The 16,884-nt window shown below is 40.4% G+C and overlaps 2 protein-coding genes across 7 annotated transcripts in view; one reads left to right on the forward strand and one right to left on the reverse strand.

Moving 5' to 3' along the window:
• Positions 1-3,141, forward strand: part of col9a1b (collagen, type IX, alpha 1b) — a 32,247-nt gene extending 29,106 nt beyond the window's left edge. The window contains exon 32 of the mRNA XM_071394463.1: positions 1,164-3,141. Within this exon, the coding sequence (XP_071250564.1) occupies positions 1,164-1,360 (197 nt within the window). The 3' untranslated portion in view covers positions 1,361-3,141. The remainder of the gene's footprint in view (positions 1-1,163) is intronic.
• Positions 3,142-3,320: 179 nt separating this feature from the next.
• col19a1 (collagen type XIX alpha 1 chain) overlaps positions 3,321-16,884 on the reverse strand; it is a 259,676-nt gene continuing 246,112 nt past the window's right edge. For all 6 annotated transcript variants that reach the window (XM_071394460.1, XM_071394459.1, XM_071394458.1 and 3 more), the window contains 2 exons: positions 10,697-10,774; positions 3,321-9,417 (listed from right to left, as the gene is read on the reverse strand). In XM_071394460.1, the coding sequence (XP_071250561.1) occupies positions 9,299-9,417; positions 10,697-10,774 (197 nt within the window). In that variant the 3' untranslated portion in view covers positions 3,321-9,298. The remainder of the gene's footprint in view (positions 9,418-10,696; positions 10,775-16,884) is intronic.

The raw sequence follows: 16,884 nt of genomic DNA on the forward strand, positions 1-16,884 counted from the left end.
TAGATATTCTAGTCTTGGTCTTGGAGGTTGTAGATATTCTAGTCTTGGTCTTGGAGGTTGTAGATATTCTAGTCTTGGTCTTGGAGGTTGTAGATATTCTAGTCTTGGTCTTGGAGGTTGTAGATATTCTATTCTTGGTCTTGGAGGTTGTAGATATTCTAGTCTTGGTCTTGGAGGTTGTAGATATTCTAGTCTTGGTCTTGGAGGTTGTAGATATTCTAGTCTTGGTCTTGGAGGTTGTAGATGTTCTAGTCTTGGTCTTGGAGGTTGTAGATGTTCTAGTCTTGGTCTTGGAGGTTGTAGATATTCTAGTCTTGGTCTTGGAGGTTGTAGATATTCTAGTCTTGGTCTTGGAGGTTGTAGATATTCTAGTCTTGGTCTTGGAGGTTGTAGATATTCTAGTCTTGGTCTTGGAGGTTGTAGATATTCTAGTCTTGGTCTTGGAGGTAGTATTTTCTTAATAGCACTGATATTTTTTTTTTAGGGAAAATGTACTTGATATGATTGTGATGTGTTGTTGTCTCACCTAGCTATCTTAATGCACTAATTGTAAGTCACTCTGGATAAGAGCATTTGCTAAATGACTAAAATGTAAAATGTACACATTTTCTAGAATGTTCTAGTCTTGGTCTTGGTGGTTCTAAATGTTCTAGTCTTGGTCTTGGAGCTTGTAGATATTCTAGTCTTGAGGTGCGTTGAACAAGAAAAGAGTTTGCTAACATACTGTATTCCATTTGGTTTTGAGTTTGGCCGCAACCTTTCGCTATCATTAGCACAAGGTCTGAGAACATAAGTGTCTGTTTCAGGTCTAAACTGCTTTCTAAAAATAATCAAGTGGCCATGTAGACTTTATACAATATTTAGTAGGAATAGCTAAGTCATTTCAGTTTGAATATTGTCGCTAAAAAGTCACAGTAATCCTTTAAAAAAAGTAGCTGTTTGATGTTTCACCGTAACATTTTGTAATGTTCATTCAAGTCATTCAACTGTAATTGTTACTCTGGCAACATGTTCGCCACAAACAGAAGCCTTATTGATCTCGCCTTTGGTCTTAGAGTCTCTAGAATGTTCTAGTCTTGAGTCTTTGAGGTTCTGGACGTTCTACTTTGGTCTAAGATGGTTTAGCTAACTCTTCTCTAACTCTAACTCTTCTCCCTCCCCAGGTGAGCCCGGAAAGCCTGGTTACGGCCAGGAGGGACGCGACGGCGAGAGAGGACCTCCAGGTGTTCCTGGCCAGGCTGGTGTACCTGGGCCTCCTGGTAACGCTGGCCCCAACGGCTACTGCGACCCATCGTCCTGCAACCTCAGACCGGGGGACATTGACACCAGCATCAAGGGCCCGGAGGGAACTAGAAACTAGAGCCACCACCCAGTGGAGGCTGGTGTCACTTTAAATCTGAGGATTGGATGTAATGGATGTAATGGAATGAATGGAACAGTTTCAAACACCTTGGATTCTGTTCCATTTATTCCATTACAGCCTTCACTATGACCCATCCTCCCTTCACCAGCTTCCACTGCCCAACACCCAGAGAGGGGTAGAGACAGAGACAGAGACTAAGATGGCAGATGGACAGCTCTCCCACCCCAACCCTGGGAGCACACAACATTCTCACAGCCTCTCTACTCTGAAGGCTGTTGCTGTAAAGTGGTCCATTCTAAGGTATCTGCGGTGTTTTGTGAGAGTGTTCTGTGCTAGCCAGATCTCTTTCAGATATGAAGGAGTCTTCCACCTTCACAAATGCGAAACAAAATTAAGTATTTTGTTGCAAAACAATAATAATCCTGAACCTGTTTGGATGTGTAACATTTTTTTACATGACAGATTTTCTTATTTTCTTTTGTTGTTTTCAAAAAAGGGTGCTCTATTTTAAGATATTAATGTTTTGAAGACAATATATATATTTTTTTCAACTGTCCCTGTAAACCTAGATGTCCTTAATAACCACCAGACATGCTACCTGTCCTTAACAACCACCAGACATTCCACCTGTCCTTAACAACCACCAGACTGGCTACCTGTCCTTATTAACCACCAGACAAACACCTGTCCTTATTAACCACCAGACAAACACCTGTCCTTATTAACCACCAGACAAACACCTGTCCTTAATAACCACCAGACAAACACCTGTCCTTATTAACCACCAGACAAACACCTGTCCTTATTAACCACCAGACAAATACCTGTCCTTATTAACCACCAGACAAACACCTGTCCTTAATAACCACCAGACAAACACCTGTCGTTATTAACCACCAGACAAACACCTGTCCTTATTAACCACCAGACAAACACATGTCCTTAACAACCACCAGACAAACACCTGTGCTTATTAACCACCAGACAAACACCTGTCCTTATTAACCATCTGGCTGTATGTTCCCTTTCCTCCTTTCCTCTCACTGAAACAGCTGTATACTGTAGCCTACATGTTGATTTCAGCAGCGGCTCCATCCACATCAACATCAGCTAATTCCTCCCCAATAAAGTAAAACCATAAAGCAATACCAGGATTGCCTGGTAAAGTGTATTTTTTTGTATTTCTAATGTACTGCATCATGTTCTATATTGAAGTATCATATACCAAAGATAGACCTGGTGAAAACAGTGATATCAGTTTGTACAGAAAGTACCTGGTGTATTTCCAGCCCCCTGCTTTCCTTCCAGAAATCTAAATAAAGAGATAGAAGATAGGACTGACACCAAGCCACACTGACTGACTGACCTTCCATATATCCTGTACATCTCTGTAAATTGTTTTCAATTGTGGTTAATTATATTTACTACAAAACAAACTATCCTGATGATTGAATGTGAGGTTTGTTCTCATTGTACAGTGTGAGGAAGATTCTGAGAGATTATTATTTTCAATATAAATGGAATATTCCCTTCACAGTATTCTGTTCACTGTTGAGTACTATGTCAGCCATAGAAATGAAGTCACTAGAATGGCAATTCCAATGCGATTCTATTTCTATGTGAATTCCTCACAGGGTTTGGAGAGATGGAGAAAAGGAAGTCAGTTGTTTCTATTTTATTATATGATGATGATGACGATACTATTTGAGGGTGACATCACAGTTTGTACAAATATCTAGGAGGAGGATCTAGAAATTTCAAATAAATTCTCAAATGTTCTTTTTTCTGCGACTTTGTTCACTCCTAATAAAGCAAAAGGTCCGTTTTAAAATGTATTTCCAACTCTCAGGAAGTATTTTAAACATTGTACTCAAATGTACTGCTGGAATACCCAGAATAAGCAATATCTTATCAGAAAACATAACCTTGATCAAGTGAATATAAAAAATGATCTTAATAAGGTCTTGAATCAGTTTATTGACATAAATAATAGACAATCTGGTATTCAAAACATAGTTTCATATAACACAAACATGTGACAGTTAATTAAGGAATTGACCATGCATAGAAATATTCAGTAAATTCTACCTTTCTAGAAATATGTGATGACAATATCATCCAAATCACCAATTATACTTTTCTCCGTCTCTTTATCGATAATGCATAAGGAGCACCAAGAAAGCAGATATTCTAATTTAGAAACTTCACATCGGCAAGACATCGTATTGTATTCACATTTTGATAGTGACACACCAATGTGTAATCTGAGTAGGTCATTATAAGCAAAGAAAACACATGAAATGTAAGAAATTATTGTGGTACAGATTTAAGGCAGGTATCGGTAATCAGAGTGTAAAACCAACAGGGTTTTCATAGAATGCTGTAAAGTCAAAAGAATTGTTGGAAAAATATTTCACTTCATACATGTTCAACTTGCTGTACAACCTCTACTATATGGTCAAACAGTGGTTCACAACTTCTAAGTATTTCAAAAATGATCAACAAAAGATGACTAGCTTGGCACCAATTCAATAGGCCTATAGTGAACACCATTTTCTATCCATTACGTTTAGCATTTTAGTCTTGAGGTAAATTTAAACCGTTAGCTTTAAAGTAGCAGTGTAGTAGGATAGTGGTAAGGCTAGAGTGTAACATCACGCTGACTAAACTAGTATGTGTACAGTATAGCCGTATAGCCTCAGATGAGGTAGACCATCAAATTAAAATAACAATTATCACACTCAAACACAAATAACAAAGTACATAAATTACCAAGATAATGAGATAAAACACGCTGTTAAAAGAAAATACAATACATGGAGAGGTCTTCCTCTCCACAAAGTGTTGACTGACAAGTTTAGAAAACCATGAAGATAATAGAACAGTGAAAATGAATCGGTTGTTGAGTTGAACAAACTTCTCTGTATTCTAGCCCGAAGTCCAGCACGATATCGACTGTGCTACAAAAGCATGCTCGTGCGGCAGAGTCGATATCCGCGCTTATAAACCCAGGGTCGTTACAGTATGGACAGATTGTTCATTATCGTTCAGGGAATACCATGGACAAATAGCAGAGAAAACAGAGAATAAATCAAGTGAACCCATAGTGAAGCAGACAATCAGGTGAACCCACAGCGAAGCAGACAATCAGGTGAACCTAGAGGTGAACCCATAGTGAAGCAGACTAGCAGGTGAACCTAGAGGTGAACCCATAGTGAAGCAGACTAGCAGGTGAACCTAGAGGTGAACCCATACTGAAGCAGACAATCAGGTGAACCTGGAACTCATGGTAACCTTTCAGAGTATAAATGGACTTGTACTGAGACTGGAAGCTGCTTTTAAAGTGTACAACAATGTGCTGATACTTCAGCTTCAATACGAAGGCAGTCATCTTGGATGTTACAAGAGGAAAAACAACATTCATGACTGTCTTGACCAATCAGCTTCAATGGATAAACATTGAAGCTGATTTCTTTTTCAAATGACAACATCTATTACAACATGCTTCCGCAACTCAACATAACAAGAGGAAAGCCATTCATGACTATGACTTAAAGGCCCACTGCAGTCAAAAACCATTCATGACTATGACTTAAAGGCCCACTGCAGTCAAAAACCATTCGTGACTATGACTTAAAGGCCCACTGCAGTCAAAAACCATTCATGACTATGACTTAAAGGCCCACTGCAGTCAAAAACCATTCATGACTATGACTTAAAGGCCCACTGCAGTCAAAAACCATTCATGACTATGACTTAAAGGCCCACTGCAGTCAAATATATATATATAGTCCTAGCAAAATTATTCCTTGCGAAATGTCTCTTTGCTAAAAAGCTATTTTTGTTTCTTTTTTACCATTTTAATTGAAAACAATCACAATAAGGTACTTAATTGTTACCCAAAAATTATTTGATATTTAGATAAAAACAGCTGCATTGGACCTTTCACCAATCTCCTTGAAGAGAGTTTGCTCTGAAAACACACACACCAAAACATACTACTAGCCTGGAATCCACAATGGTGAAAGGGTACATCTCAGCTTGGTTTCAAGGCTAACAGACTAACCACATCAAGCCATCATCATTCCTCTAAGGACGGGTGTTGGAATGTGGAAATTAGCACAAGTTAATACAACACATCAGAGGATTCATTATTTTAAATAAAATGTTAATCAATATAGCAAACAATCTTCTAATGAACACTAGAGGGCCCTGTCCACTCACAAATGAAGTAAGGACACGAGACACAGCTCACCATATTCTGTGTCATTCTGCCTATGGCTGTGTTTACACAGGCAGCCAATTCTGATATTTTGCTGTAATATTGGTATTTTGGGCCAATCAGATCTTTTGCCAATAATTGGGCAAAAGAATCAGAATTGGACTTCCTGAGTAAACGCAGCCTTTGTGTCTTACTTCCGGTAGTATCATTTAGCCACATAAAATGTTCACGTTGAGATGCCAACAAAACGAGCAAGCAGTAACAGTGTGACATGGAAATAAAGAAATGCCTCAATGTTGTTAACCAATTAGCTTCTTCTGTAAAAGTCAAAGGGTTGAATATGCAGTTACCTCATTGACATATAATGACCCGAGCCATACATATCACTAAGCACAGGAGGTTGGTGGCAACTTAATTGGGGAGGAAGGTCTCATAGTAATGGCTGGAGCGGAACGGTATCAAATACATCAAACATATGGTTTCCATGTGTTTGATGCCATTCCATTTGTTCCGTTCCAGCCATTATTATGAGCCGTTTTCCCCTCAGCAGCCTCCACTGTCACCACTGTCACCAATCTTCAAAGACCCTCAATCAATTTGAGGCTCTGAAATACTAAGAGAAAATCTCCAACTCAAAGAAATGGGAGCGCAGCAGTGTGACATTGTTTTACATTTTTTACCCCTTTTTAACCCCAATTTCGTCATATCCAATTGGTAGTTACAGGCTTGTCCCATCACTTCACTGCAACTCCGGTATGGACTCAAGAGAGGCGAAGGTCTAGAGCCATGTGTCCTCCGAAACACAACCCTGCCAAGCTGCACTGCTTCTTGACACACTGCTCGCTTATCCCGGAAACCAGCCACCCCAATGTGTCGGAGAAAACACTGGGCCAAATTGTGCGCCGCGTCACGGGTCTTCCGGTCACGGCCGGCTGTGACACAGCCTGGGATCAAAACCGGGTCTGTAGTGACGCCTCAAGCACTGTGATGCAGTGCCTTAGACCGATAAAAGAAGGCAAAAGAGACAATTTAAACATCACAAAGTGTCAGCTCCACCCACGTACTTTCTCCAACTTAAATAATTGCCTTTGAGGGTCCAGATCCAATCAAACCTACATTAGTATTAGTCTCCCAAGGCAGACGCATTGCCTCCCACAATGTATCCAGTACTGCCTAGGGTCGGGTTTAGGAGACGACAATAATATAGTTATTGAATAGTACCTTTGTTTCACTACTGAATGCGTCTGGAAACACACATCTTATCGATCTCTATGACGACAGTCTACCGGGTGTTTTTACCGTGACTTTTCACAAAAAGGTACGGTTTTAGGTCACTGGGTGAAAATGAAACACCTAAGGGCAGGTTAGATTGAATTGAGGCCTGAGTGACAGAGAGAGCACTCTGATAACATTGGTGAAGGAAGAACACAGAGATATTTCATTCATGTCCGTGATTCTTAGCTTATTACTTTCCAATCAGAAACACAACAAATACATAACAAAACCACTCCAGTCTTAAGACACACCAACATAATATATATGTATACAGTGACAAACAGTGCTACATGGTCGAACAGTTGAGGGAGAAATACCTATCTGAACAGTAATGTACAGATATTGTCAAAATAAAAACGCTTTCAGAAAATAAGAGTTCAAGTAAAGACCCACCAAGAAAACAAATAAAGAAAAGTCAGAAGTAAAATATTGCAGTGTTCTTATTGGATAAGAAAGATCACCTCTTATGGCTTCACAATCTAAATATACACATAGCACCCATGTAGACTGATGTACATTGAGTTCTGATAGAGGAACCAGCTGTATACTCCCATGTAGACTGATGTACATTCAGTTCTGATAGAGAAACCAGCTGTATACTCCCATGTAGACTGATGTACATACAGTTCTGATGGATGAACAAGCTGTATACTCCCATGTAGATATTAGTAATACGTCCACAGAAGTGACATGGTTAAATGGCACTATTTTTTGGGACATATTCTAATGAGACCATGTTGCCAAAAGAGCAGCGATGTAACAACATCTCCAATCCTACCATTTTCTATTGGTTTCATTGTACTGGGCAATTTCAATCAATCGCTGTAGTATTTGACATGTATTTGTCTGCCCTCTTTGGAGACAAGACCATGGATAAAGGGAAACTGTCCTACTTCATGTTAGCCATATGTATGACTGCAAGAAATCTACATTGAAGTCTTCGCGGCTAACTTCACGTGAACGCGAGGTGATACGACATTAGCATAATATACACACTTACACACAAACTGTACATGGAAGAAATGTCAACTTGACCAAGCCTTCACAAACTACATTCAGTTGGCATTAAGCTAGTGTTTAACCCTTGATCATGTTGTGCTGGTTGTCTTGAGATATGACAACAGTCAGGCGATGTTACCTGTTGAATAATATCAGAACTCAGAACCCAATCTAGCAGGCTATTCAATTAGTCTGTTATGAACACTACATGTTGAGGTGTAGAGTATGTGGAGAGATCTCACTGAGTAACGCCTGACATAAAGTACCTAGAGTGTAGGGTGTGACGAGAGAGGAACTCAGTATTCTGTTTTGATACCAGACCATCCCTTTACAATTACAGTATCATGCAATATATCTGACTGGTAGTTTTTGAAACACACAATATTTAGCATTCTCAAAACTTTACAAAATTCATTAAAAAAGCTCTAGTAATGAATTACACTACAAGATATTCATTATGTTATGTAACTGGATCAAATCATGTAGCTAGCTTCATTCTAACACGTTTCACAAATATCCCTTTCATTGATGAAACATATATTAATATATATTCATAAATATATTTCATGTTAGATGAACCTCCTTCACTTTGGTATGCATAAACAGTTCACACAAAGAATATTGATTAGTCATACACAAACACACACATTTCAGACTGCCTGTTTACCAGCTCACACACACACAACGAAAATATCAAATGAGACCAAACGTGTGCATAGCTATCCCCATAAACAAGCATTATCAAATCATGGAGAAAATGTTTTCTCCCGACAGTATTATTTAAAGAAACAAATTAATTTACGGCCTCGAAAGACTTGAATTAATATGGAATGCATCAGGACACAGCAGGGGAGTTGTGTGAAAACAAGAAATAAATTAAACAGTACTTCATATGATCATCACAGCTATAATGACAATAATAATGGACTGTAACACATTTAAAATGAATAGAATAACCATCAACGTAAAGTAACAAATAATTGAATTTCAATGCTTCTATGGTCATAAGAAACCCGAAAGGCGGTTGTGAGCGCTCCAGGGTGAAGTTTCCACTAGGTACAGATCTAGGATCAGCTTCCCCTCCCCCAATGCTAACCATAACAATTAGTGGGGGAAATGCAAAACTGACCCAAGATCAGCATCTATGGGCAATTTCATCCTACTCCAGTGTGTTGAGATACATATTGTATCTATTTCTGGTTGTGAGTCTTTCCCATGTAAAGCAGTAACAGAGGATGAGTGTTTTCTGACCACAAGGACGGAACTGTCTGTCTGATATGAGCTGTCTGAGGGATCAGGTTCCACACGCCCGGCTCCTGTGCCTATGGTTGACTGCTGTAGAGAGATGCAGGGTGGATGGGTATAGGGGGCCCCTGGGCCCTAGCCATTGAGAGGGCCCTTATTCGTTGAAGGGTCCCCTATCAGTTGAGGGGGGGCCCCTAGCCGTTCCGTCTGGAGTGAGAGGATGGATGGAGACAGTCGCTGGGATCACATTTACCATGAGGTCCCTGGGAACCTGAAGGGCCCGGTGGCCCCTGGATACTGCTTCCAGGTTCACCTGCAGACAAAAACACTTTCACATTTGTGGGGAGTAGTGAACTTCAGGAGGAAGTAGAGATTCTTGGGACGCAACCATTTGGGTAATTGTTTAATCAATCAAATAAACCATGAAGGAAAACAGGATGTTATCAGAGGAGCAGTATTACTGGGAACAGTATTATCTAGTCAGCTAACAAAACTGCTTTCATGTGCCTAACTGCAACTCTTAAAAAGGAGATGAAAACACCCAGGGCCATGCATACTTTACACACAAACCCTCCTCAATACAGATCAGAATAACAAGTTCATGTTTTGCACAAAAAGATCAGAATGAAAGATGTTGCTGCTTCGCTTCCCGCAGAGAAGAATCTCTCTGAGATCATGCTGAAAAGTGAGAGAGTTGATCAAACGGAAATAAGAGATTTAAGTGCATGTTTCTTTTATAACCGCCCTATCAGTGATGATATACTAATTGTTTTGTGTCCGCTTGGTACCTCAGTGTAAGAGAGCCAGTCATTATGAGTAGCTCTGCTCATTGGTTCTGCTGGCTTACTAATTACTAGTGTTTTTAAACTGAAAACATCAAACGACCTCAGGATGAACTGTTGTCCATGTTAGAGCTGGTGGTTACACTTTACTTGAACCCTCCTTCATAAGGGCTACATGACACTGTCATAACCATGACATTACACTGTCATAACCATGACATTATACTGTCATAACCATGACATTACACTGTCATAACATGACATTACACTGTCATAAACATGACATAACACTGTCATAAACATGACATAACACTGTCATAAACATGACATAACACTGTCATAAACATGACATAACAGAGGTTATAAACAGTCATGACACTGGTGTCAGCTTTTTATTTGAATGAATGTTTGACTTGTATTTAATCAGAGGAGCCCATTGAGACCAAGGTGTCATTTTCGATGGTGCTCTGAGGACAACAAGTTTATAACGGAGGGTTCAAGAAAAACAGTTTTACCCAACGTAAGTGTAGGATTCTACAACTACAGCCGTACAATGATGGTATACTGGTATTTTCCCCTTTCATAAAGCCTCAGTTTCAAGTGTAAATATGAAATAACTTCATACTAAACACAATGATGTAAGTGTTGCTCCAAGTTTACATTCCACTTTCCTTCAATGGCTATAGGGCTTAGCATCATTTCACCACTTCTTCAAAGCAGTGTGTGTGCGTGTGCGTGTGCGTGTGCGGTGTGGTGTGGTGTGGTGTGGTGTGTGTGTGTGTGTGTGTGTGTGTGGTGTTTAGCTGTTACCTGGTGGACCTGCCAGACCTGGAGCTCCTGGTATCCCCAGACCTAGCTGACCCCTCTCTCCTTTCTGACCTCTGTACCCTGGAAAGAAACACAAGACAATGACCAGACTGGACTGGACTCCCAGCCAAAGACAACAGACTGGACTGGACTCCCAGCCTAAGACAACAGACTGGACTGGACTCCCAGCCAAAGACAGCAGACTGGACTCCCAGCCTAAGACAACAGACTGGACTAGACTCCAAGCCAAAGACAGCAGACTGGACTGGACTCCCAGCCTAAGACAGCAGACTGGACTGGACTCCCAGCCAAAGACAACAGACTGGACTGGACTCCCAGCCAAAGACAGCAGACTGGACTGGACTCCCAGCCATAGGAGGGCAACAGGTAGCCTGGTTCCAGATCAGTTTATGTTGCATTGCCAACTGTTATGGTCATTGTCATGCCAAACACACCAGTTGGCTATACAACGAGATGGACAGATCTGGGACCAGGGTATAGGAGAACAGGACCAGAGGTAGATGAATACCATGGTGTTTATGCATAAAGAGTTTGTGATGAGTGGTTTATGATGAGGAATAAGTCATCTCATGTCCACTCTACGCAGCCGGAATATTCTAGTGTACATCTGGTACCAACAGTGCTGCTTCTCTCTCTCCCAATACTGGACTGTCCCTGTCAACATCACAGCAACACAATAGTCTCAACCCTGTGGACGGCCTTCAACTCCTCTCTATGTGGTTTCCTGGAAGACCGATGGCCTATTTCATCAAGGCAACTGATGTCAGGAGATCTGAGTACTGTAACTGTTCATGTGAGGCGTATCCACTACTACAGTAGTTACTGTAACTGTTCATGTGAGGTGTATCCACTACTACAGTAGTTACTGTAACTGTTCATGTGAGGTGTATCCACTACTACAGTAGTTACTGTAACTGTTCATGTGAGGTGTATCCACTACTACAGTAGTTACTGTAACTGTTCATGTGAGGTGTATCCACTACTACAGTAGTTACTGTAACTGTTCATGTGAGGTGTATCCACTACTACAGTAGTTACTGTAACTGTTCATGTGAGGCGTATCCACTACTACAGTAGTTACTGTAACTGTTCATGTGAGGTGTATCCACTACTACAGTAGTTACTGTAACTGTTCATGTGAGGTGTATCTACTACTACAGTAGTTACTGTAACTGTTCATGTGAGGTGTATCCACTACTACAGTAGTTACTGTAACTGTTCATGTGAGGTGTATCTACTACTACAGTAGTTACTGTAACTGTTCATGTGAGGTGTATCCACTACTACAGTAGTTACTGTAACTGTTCATGTGAGGTGTATCCACTACTACAGTAGTTACTGTAACTGTTCATGTGAGGTGTATCCACTACTACAGTAGTTACTGTAACTGTTCATGTGAGGTGTATCCACTACTACAGTAATTACTGTAACTGTTCATGTGAGGTGTATCCACTACTACAGTAGTTACTGTAACTGTTCATGTGAGGTGTATCCACTACTACAGTAGTTACTGTAACTGTTCATGTGAGGTGTATCCACTACTACAGTAGTTACTGTAACTGTTCATGTGAGGTGTATCCACTACTACAGTAGTTACTGTAACTGTTCATGTGAGGTGTATCCACTACTACAGTAGTTACTGTAACTGTTCATGTGAGGTGTATCCACTACTACAGTAGTTACTGTAACTGTTCATGTGAGGTGTATCCACTACTACAGTAGTTACTGTAACTGTTCATGTGAGGTGTATCCACTACTATAGTTACTGTAACTGTTCATGTGAGGTGTATCCACTACTACAGTAGTTACTGTAACTGTTCATGTGAGGTGTATCCACTACTACAGTAGTTACTGTAACTGTTCATGTGAGGCATATCCACTACTACAGTAGTTACTGTAACTGTTCATGTGAGGTGTATCCACTACTACAGTAGTTACTGTAACTGTTCATGTGAGGTGTATCCACTACTACAGTAGTTACTGTAACTGTTCATGTGAGGTGTATCCACTACTACAGTAGTTACTGTAACTGTTCATGTGAGGCGTATCCACTACTACAGTAGTTACTGTAACTGTTCATGTGAGGTGTATCCACTACTACAGTAGTTACTGTAACTGTTCATGTGAGGTGTATCCACTACTACAGTAGTTACTGTAACTGTTCATGTGAGGTGTATCCACTACTACAGTAGTTACTGTAATTGTTCATGTGAGGTGTATCCACTACTACAGTAGTTACTGTAACTGTTCATGTGAGGTGTATCCACTACTACAGTAGTTACTGTAACTGTTCATGTGAGGTGTATCCACTACTACAGTAGTTACTGTAACTGTTCATGTGAGGTGTATCCACTACTACAGTAGTTACTGTAACTGTTCATGTGAGGTGTATCCACTACTACAGTAGTTACTGTAACTGTTCATGTGAGGTGTATCCACTACTATAGTTACTGTAACTGTTCATGTGAGGTGTATCCACTACTACAGTAGTTACTGTAACTGTTAATGTGAGGTGTTTCCACTACTACAGTAGTTACTGTAACTGTTCATGTGAGGTGTATCCACTACTATAGTTACTGTAACTGTTCATGTGAGGTGTATCCACTACTACAGTAGTTACTGTAATTGTTCATGTGAGGCGTATCCACTACTATAGTTACTGTAACTGTTCATGTGAGGTGTATCCACTAACACAGTAGTTACTGTAACTGTTCATGTGAGGTGTATCCACTACTACAGTAGTTACTGTAACTGTTCATGTAAGGTGTATCCACTACTACAGTAGTTACTGTAACTGTTCATGTGAGGTGTATCCACTACTACAGTAGTTACTGTAACTGTTCATGTGAGGTGTATCCACTACTACAGTAGTTACTGTAACTGTTCATGTGAGGTGTATCCACTACTACAGTAGTTACTGTAACTGTTCATGTGAGGCGTATCCACTACTACAGTAGTTACTGTAACTGTTCATGTGAGGTGTATCCACTACTATAGTTACTGTAACTGTTCATGTGAGGTGTATCCACTACTACAGTAGTTACTGTAACTGTTCATGTGAGGTGTATCCACTACTACAGTAGTTACTGTAACTGTTCATGTGAGGCGTATCCACTACTACAGTAGTTACTGTAACTGTTCATGTGAGGTGTATCCACTACTACAGTAGTTACTGTAACTGTTCATGTGAGGTGTATCCACTACTACAGTAGTTACTGTAACTGTTCATGTGAGGTGTATCCACTACTACAGTAGTTACTGTAACTGTTCATGTGAGGCGTATCCACTACTACAGTAGTTACTGTAACTGTTCATGTGAGGTGTATCCACTACTACAGTAGTTACTGTAACTGTTCATGTGAGGTGTATCCACTACTACAGTAGTTACTGTAACTGTTCATGTGAGGTGTATCCACTACTACAGTAGTTACTGTAATTGTTCATGTGAGGTGTATCCACTACTACAGTAGTTACTGTAACTGTTCATGTGAGGTGTATCCACTACTACAGTAGTTACTGTAACTGTTCATGTGAGGTGTATCCACTACTACAGTAGTTACTGTAACTGTTCATGTGAGGTGTATCCACTACTACAGTAGTTACTGTAACTGTTCATGTGAGGTGTATCCACTACTACAGTAGTTACTGTAACTGTTCATGTGAGGTGTATCCACTACTATAGTTACTGTAACTGTTCATGTGAGGTGTATCCACTACTACAGTAGTTACTGTAACTGTTAATGTGAGGTGTTTCCACTACTACAGTAGTTACTGTAACTGTTCATGTGAGGTGTATCCACTACTATAGTTACTGTAACTGTTCATGTGAGGTGTATCCACTACTACAGTAGTTACTGTAATTGTTCATGTGAGGCGTATCCACTACTATAGTTACTGTAACTGTTCATGTGAGGTGTATCCACTAACACAGTAGTTACTGTAACTGTTCATGTGAGGTGTATCCACTACTACAGTAGTTACTGTAACTGTTCATGTAAGGTGTATCCACTACTACAGTAGTTACTGTAACTGTTCATGTGAGGTGTATCCACTACTACAGTAGTTACTGTAACTGTTCATGTGAGGTGTATCCACTACTACAGTAGTTACTGTAACTGTTCATGTGAGGTGTATCCACTACTACAGTAGTTACTGTAACTGTTCATGTGAGGCGTATCCACTACTACAGTAGTTACTGTAACTGTTCATGTGAGGTGTATCCACTACTATAGTTACTGTAACTGTTCATGTGAGGTGTATCCACTACTACAGTAGTTACTGTAATTGTTCATGTGAGGTGTATCCACTACTATAGTTACTGTAACTGTTCATGTGAGGTGTATCCACTACTACAGTAGTTACTGTAACTGTTCATGTGAGGTGTATCCACTACTACAGTAGTTACTGTAACTGTTCATGTGAGGTATATCCACTACTACAGTAGTTACTGTAACTGTTCATGTGAGGTGTATCCACTACTACAGTAGTTACTGTAACTGTTCATGTGAGGCGTATCTACTACTACAGTAGTTACTGTAACTGTTCATTTTAGGTGTATCCACTACTACAGTAGTTACTGTAACTGTTCATGTGAGGTGTATCCACTACTACAGTAGTTACTGTAACTGTTCATGTGAGGTGTATCCACTACTACAGTAGTTACTGTAACTGTTCATGTGAGGTGTATCCACTACTACAGTAGTTACTGTAACTGTTCATGTGAGGCGTATCCACTACTACAGTAGTTACTGTAACTGTTCATGTGAGGCGTATCCACTACTACAGTAGTTACTGTAACTGTTCATGTGAGGTTTATCCACTACTACAGTAGTTACTGTAACTGTTCATGTGAGGTGTATCCACTACTACAGTAGTTACTGTAACTGTTCATGTGAGGCGTATCCACTACTACAGTAGTTACTGTAACTGTTCATGTGAGGCGTATCCACTACTACAGTAGTTACTGTAACTGTTCATGTGAGGCGTATCCACTACTACAGTAGTTACTGTAACTGTTCATGTGAGGTCTATCCACTACTACAGTAGTTACTGTAACTGTTCATGTGAGGTGTATCCACTACTACAGTAGTTACTGTAACTGTTCATGTGAGGTGTATCCACTACTACAGTAGTTACTGTAACTGTTCAGGTGAGGTGTATCCACTACTACAGTAGTTACTGTAACTGTTCAGGTGAGGTGTATCCACTACTACAGTAGTTACTGTAACTGTTCATGTGAGGTGTATCCACTACTACAGTAGTTACTGTAACTGTTCATGTGAGGTATATCCACTACTACAGTAGTTACTGTAACTGTTCATGTGAGGTGTATCCACTACTATAGTTACTGTAATTGTTCATGTGAGGTGTATCCACTACTACAGTAGTTGCAGCTTATGTAGAAATATGTTGCTCAGAAAGAAATCCCAGGTCATTAAATAATAATACACTCACTGTATCCCAAATGACACCCTATTCTCCTACATAGTGCACTACTTCTGACTGGAGCCCTATGAGTCCTGGTCAAAAGTATTATACTATATAGTGAATAGGGTGCCATTTGAGATACAGCCTCTGTCTTCTGGCATGCTGTCAAAACACGCATCATCACACCGAGCCAACGGAGGCTGTGTTGGAAGTGTGTTTGTGTTGGATGTGTGTGCGTGTTGGATGTGTGTGTGTGTTGGAAGTGTGTGTGTGTGTGTTGGAAGTGTGTGTTTGTGTTGGAAGTGTGTGGCATCATGGGGTGACATGGCTCTTTCTGACAGCAAGAGAGCTGCCTGCCTGACTGCAAGCGAGAGACTCTGAAGAATTCAAAACAGAGCAAAGATGCTGTCTGCATCCCAGATGGCACCATATTCCCAGAAGTAGAACACTAGTTTTGACCAGAGCCCTATGGCCAACAGTAGTGCACTAGTTTGGACCAGAGCCCTATGGCCAACAGTAGAACACTAGTTTTGACCAGAGCCATATGGCCAACAGTAGTGCACTAGTTTTGACCAGAGCCCTATGGCCAACAGTAGAACACTAGTTTTGACCAGAGCCCTATGGCCAACAGTAGAACACTAGTTTTGACCAGAGCCCTATGGCCAACAGTAGAACACTAGTTTTGACCAGAGCCCTATGGCCAACAGTAGTGCACTAGTTTTGACCAGAGCCCTATGGCCAAC

Source organism: Salvelinus alpinus, chromosome 3, assembly GCF_045679555.1.
Source record: "Salvelinus alpinus chromosome 3, SLU_Salpinus.1, whole genome shotgun sequence".
In the NCBI taxonomy this organism is placed as follows: Eukaryota; Metazoa; Chordata; class Actinopteri; order Salmoniformes; family Salmonidae; genus Salvelinus; species Salvelinus alpinus.